This window comes from Leopardus geoffroyi, chromosome B4 (assembly GCF_018350155.1).
Source record: "Leopardus geoffroyi isolate Oge1 chromosome B4, O.geoffroyi_Oge1_pat1.0, whole genome shotgun sequence".
Lineage (NCBI taxonomy): Eukaryota > Metazoa > Chordata > Mammalia > Carnivora > Felidae > Leopardus > Leopardus geoffroyi.
Genome location: NC_059341.1, coordinates 82,022,240 through 82,028,056, shown reverse-complemented (window position 1 = coordinate 82,028,056; position 5,817 = coordinate 82,022,240). Strand labels below are relative to the sequence as shown.

General features: G+C 37.8%; 1 protein-coding gene across 1 annotated transcript; it reads right to left on the bottom strand.

Moving 5' to 3' along the window:
* Positions 1-3,338: 3,338 nt before the first annotated feature.
* On the bottom strand, positions 3,339-4,289 carry LOC123591602 (olfactory receptor 10A7). Its single transcript, XM_045466085.1, has one exon. It carries the CDS (start codon positions 4,287-4,289, stop codon positions 3,339-3,341), a length of 951 nt encoding a protein of 316 aa, XP_045322041.1.
* Positions 4,290-5,817: the final 1,528 nt, after the last annotated feature.

The following is a 5,817-nucleotide window of genomic DNA, read 5'->3' as shown; positions in this document are numbered from 1 at the left end:
TTGGATTGGATTCACAAATTTGACTTGATTGTCATTGAAATAAAGCAAGATAGAATTTTTAAGCTATATTTAAATATCAACCACGTTGATAGCTCATTCTTCTTCCCTCAGTTCTCATACATGTGACAGGATTGGATAATATATAAACTGAACTAACCAATTTTTTAAAATTTGTCTGTCTTTTAATATTTACTTTTGAGAGAGAGAGAGAGAGAGAGAGAGAAAATGAGTGTGTGGGGGGAGCAGAGAGAGAGAAAGGGAGACACAAAATCCCAAGCAGGCTCCAGGCTCTGAGCTGTTAGCACAGAGCCGGATCCAGGGCTCAAACTCACGAACCATGAGATCATGACCCCAGCCTAGGCTGGTTGCTTAACCAACTGAGCCACAGGTGCCCCTGAACTAACCAATTCTTATTTTAGGGGTGCCAGGTTTGGTCTTTGAGGGCATCTTCTGACACTCAAACTGGAAGACATTTGGAGGAGATATTTCCGGAAAAGCTTATAAATGACAATAAGGGGACATATATAGAGAAGTGCTCTAATGAATTATAAACGTAAGAAACACTCTTTACAAAATGTTTTTTCACTATCACTAAAAGAGTCAATCATATCACCATAAAGACAATGATAAAAATATCTTTCCAAAGAAAACTCTAGAATACTATTAGTGATGAAAATCTTAGCATTTTGGCGGGGGTGGTGAATTACTTATCAAATCAATACTTTCAATCATCTCTCTGGATATAATAATGACTCTATTAATTGGCTTTTGGAACTCTAAAGAAAAAACCAAGCTGTAAATTGAGGATGACAAGCCTGAAGAAAAAAATGTCTCAAACAGTCTGTGGCTTTATGACTTACATCAATTTTAATGAAACTATATGAAACATAGTAATCGTGTTATAAATTCCTTTCAAGAAGCCAGGGATTATAAATCATATAAGATATGCAATAGATGAATGACTTATGAAAATTTTGGCTGGCATCTTACAAGAAGAAATCAATTTTACATTTTATTTGAAACATAATATATGCATAACTAAAGCATACAATTTAACATGTGAGATCTGATCCTATATTTTCTGTGATTTTCACAACAGTACTATCAAACACTCAGATAGCATTTACTTGCCATTGACTGTTTTCATAAATTGTTGTGTTATTCTATTCTAGTTTGTATTACGCTAGCTTATTAAATGCATACACATGCACTACTAAACTGATTTTAAAAACTCGCAATCTACTCATGAGTCACACACAACTAGTAGAAAAACGTTGCAACAGTCTTACCAGATGGTCACTGAACTTAGTAACATTAATTTTGGGGATATATGCATTTAACTTAAAAAACTAAAAGGCCATTGAAGGAGAAAGATTTAAAGAAACTGATATTTCTTACCCTAAACTCCCAATATAGTCAATGGCTACAAATCTCAGGGAATGGCATTTAAATTAAAATAGTTATCTCAAGTTGCATATTTGTGATGATTTAAATTTTTCCTGGAAATTGACCAAGAATGATGGAGGTTGGTTACCGCTTAAAAACAAGTCTATACAATTTTGAAAAAAAGGCTAATTGCTAATGAAGACTTGGAGCAACAGATATTATTAGATATAAGTTGCATATTCAAAGCCAATGTATCTTTATGCTCTGGGAAATATTACAGTTTCCGAAATTACATTTGACCCAGTCACATTTTGTCTTCTTAGTTGTTTGAAGGCATTTAAGGTGTTAATTAAAAAAAAAAAATCCCATGGGGGCGCCTGGGTGGCGCAGTCGGTTGGGCGTCCGACTTCAGCCAGGTCACGATCTCGCGGTCCGTGAGTTCGAGCCCCGCGTCAGGCTCTGGGCTGATGGCTCAGAGCCTGGAGCCTGTTTCCGATTCTGTGTCTCCCTCTCTCTCTGCCCCTCCCCCGTTCATGCTCTGTCTCTCTCTGTCCCAAAAATAAATAAACGTTGAAAAAAAAAATTAAAAAAAAAATCCCATCTATAATCATGCTCTATCTGGATGAAAATGTGACTAGAGATTTTTAACACATTACCATATTGAATTTCAAACACAGAAGGGTCTGAATTTAAATTCTTATGGCTACCTCTCAACAACTCTTTGCCTTGTCAAGAGTCTTAAATTTTCTGATTCCAATATATCTTTTAGAAAATTAAATGTATAATAAGATCTACCTGTTGGGTTGTTGCATGGACATTTATTAAAGACAGTGACTTGATAAATCATGTTGTCTATTATTATCACTACTCTTTTGGTTTTACTATAGTGTCCAGCAAGTATTTTTTGTTTAAATTCTAATAAGTAAAAGTTAATTAGTAATGATGAATAGATGATTTAGCCAACGATCAAAAAAGTCCAGACCCACATCATCAAATGTTAATACTAAAATAATCTTATTAAATAACTTCATTTAAAACAGCTACGCATATAAACAATTTGAACCATGAATTCTTGGCAACTAGAAGTCTCTACCTTTTAATACAAATTTTAAAAAGTAAAACACAGTACATGATTATATTTGCATCACATTAGCTGCAGAACGTATAGAGGTTTGTGGTGAATATTTTCATTTACACTTCATGATTTTCTATTCTGATTTGTGCCCCACAAGGCTGGCCTTTATATACGGCACCAATAGACATTCTTGCCCTCTGTCTCAGATTTTTTTTAAGTTTATTTATTTCTTTTGAGAGAACAAGAGAGCAAGAGTGGTGGAGGGGCAGAGAGAGAGAGAGAGAGAGAGAGAGAGAGAGAGAGAGAGAATCCCAACCAGGCTATGCACTAGCTGTGCAGAGCTAGATGTGGGGCTTCAACTCATAAACTGCAAGATTATGACCTCAGCAGATCAAGAGTTGGACCTCAACCAACTGAGCCACACAGGTGCCCCTCAGATTTGGTTGGATGAAGAACAGGAATCGCAAATTTGAGAGTCAGGATGGAATAAGACTGGGATGGCTGCCTTCCTCTACTAAAAACCAGAATTCCTGTTGAGTGACTTTTATTTATTGTAGTAGGATCATCCTGGTTCCAGTTAATACTCCTGTTTGTCCCTTCAGGGAAAGAGACATGGAATTTCCATCCTATGAGCTGTGTGACAGTTATCTAACTCCATCCCCCAGTTTGTTAAGAGCCCCCTCATTAATATTCTCTCAATGATTCCAATTTGAAAGTACCATCTATCTCTTGCTGAGACTCAGACTGTTATACTGAGATCCACCCATCACAGTAAGTGATACTGACAAAATCAAAGCAAATCTTATATTCTTTTTAAGCTTTTGTCAGTGGGTCCTGCTGCCCCTGCTTTGCTTAGAAACACTCTAGACAATAGAATTCAAAACACATCTAACTTCTGCAAGACTTTTTGAGTGACTGTCCTCTTGACAGCCCCCTTCACTTCATTGTTCCTTAGGCTGTAGATGATCGGATTTAACATAGGAGTGATGACAGTGTATGACAATGACACTAGCTTCTTGCTTTCAGGGGACTGGCTGGATTTGGGCCGTAGGTAGGTCAAGCTGGCGGTTCCATAGAAAAGGGATACCACAATGAGGTGTGATGAACAGGTGGAGAATGCCTTCTGGCGACCAGTAGCAGATGGCATCCTGAGGACAGTTGTGATAATGCGGATGTAGGAGACCAAAATGAGGGAAAAAGGAAACATAATAAACAGTAGTGTGGAGGCAAGTGCTTGCATTTCATACATGCTTGTATCCTGAGTGACTAGTTTCAACACCGGAGGACCATCACAAAAAAAGTGGTCTATGGTATTTGGTCCACAGAAAGGAAGGGCCATCAACCAAGCTGTTTGTAGCATAGAGACAGGAACACCAGACATCCAAGAGCCGACAGCCATCCACAAGCACAGGGACCTATTCATTATGACTGAATAACGGAGAGGGTTGCAGATGGCCACAAAGCGATCATAAGCCATCATAGACAGAAGAAAACATTCAGAGCTGCCAAAGAAGAAGAAAAAGTACATCTGGGCACCGCAGCCTACAAAAGAGATGATTTTCCTTGGAGACACTAGATCTACCAGCATCTTCGGCACCATGACCAAGGTAAAACAGACTTCGAGAAGTGATAGGTTTCGGAGAAAGAAGTACATGGGTGTTTGAAGAGCAGGATCCACACTGGTAACTGTGACGATAAGGAAATTGCCCAACAAAGTGACTGTATAGATGACCAGGAACAAAATAAAGAGGGAAACTTGCATCTCAGGGTTATTTGTAAAACCGAGAAGAAGAAATTCAGTGACTCTGGTGTGATTTTCACAAATCATGTCTCAGACTAGTTTCTCTGTAAGAATCAAATATGTGCATGAAAGGATATTGTTTAAATACAGGTATAATCTCAAATATATCAATAAAATCCATAAAAGCATCACTGTGCTCAGGCATTTCATCGTTCTATTCCTCTGATGCAGAAATAATGTTTACAATAAAATATAAGCAAGATCAAAGAAATATTTTGCATGACTCCTACTAATTGCTTATCACGTAGGTGCAGTTTTTTGTTTTATGTTTTTTGTTTTTTTTTGTCAGTGGTCACAGCCTGCAGCTCATGTTCTTCATCAGAGGCATGCCGTTGTCAGGATTAAGTAGAAGTAGTTTAGGCAGATGATATTTAAAGTAGAATCATCTACTAATTTTTTAAAATATGAAATAAATCCAGGGAACAAAAAGAGAAATTGTGGGTGAGTTTGACTTTTGGAATCTTTTAGGATATAGATTGCATGTTTATAAGAATGGAGTGTGTACTCCACACCATCATCTTCTATGTACATATGCATTTACATATACGTTTACATGTGCACACACATGTATGTATATATGAAAAACAATTGATAAACATAGTAAAAAATAAGCATAACTTACATGTTTGATTTTGGTGTTTTTCTGTGATCTTCCTGGGGCTACTAACTTACGTGATTTTTAATATTGTCTCTTGATCCATAATTTGACTTCCCTGGGCCCCTATTTCTACTACTGACATGAGTGTGGTCCTATTATTTGTGCTGGGCTTAAAAATCCTTCTGAACAATTATGACTTTGAATAGAGAAGTCCTCCTTCCAAATTCAGTTATCATTAAGTAGAGATGGGTAGGATGTTGAACTAGGGTTCAACAAAAGACCACAAGGGAAAGCAAAATAGAGAAATTTATTACTCACTGGTCCTGGAGGAGGCACACAGCTCACTCAAGGTGCCACATGGGGAAGTCAAGGCACAGTGCAGGCAGAGAGAGTGAAGCAGGAGCTGGGACACATACTTGTATTAGAATCTGAGAGTGGGGTACTTTGGGGTTCCCTGGCTAAGGCCAGTTTGGTCAATTTAGACCAAAAAGAGCATGACTTGGGTATGCTTTCTTGGGATTTTTATCTAAGGGCTAAGGAGAGAGCCCCAGGAGACAGGGGAATCTATGATTTATCACAAAGACGGTTGGGGAATCATATCAGGAGCTTATATTTACTTGTGATTCTGGGCTGTTACCTAAGGTTTGCATTCAAGCGGCGGGGTGGGGGGAGGTTAATACCAGTTCAAGGGTCCTGCAGGCAATCTGGCTACCCCAAAAAGATGTCAAGTCAGCAGCATCATGAGGTAGTTTAGCTAAACTCTGAATAGACTGTCAATCATTTCCAAAACTGCATGGTCAGAAGTGAGAGTTAGTCACTATTGTGCGTCCACTAAAAATCTAGCCATAAAAGTATTCACTCATTTATTATGAACTCAATTGCTATATCTTATTTAGAATTAAGTATTGTGACCAAAAGTAGAATTAGACAATATTTTCTGTACAAGCTTTACTCAGC

Excerpts from the sequence above, each read along its gene's own strand:
- LOC123591602 (XM_045466085.1), bottom strand. The coding sequence starts at position 4,289 with ATGATTTGTGAAAATCACACCAGAGTCACTGAATTTCTTCTTCTCGGT.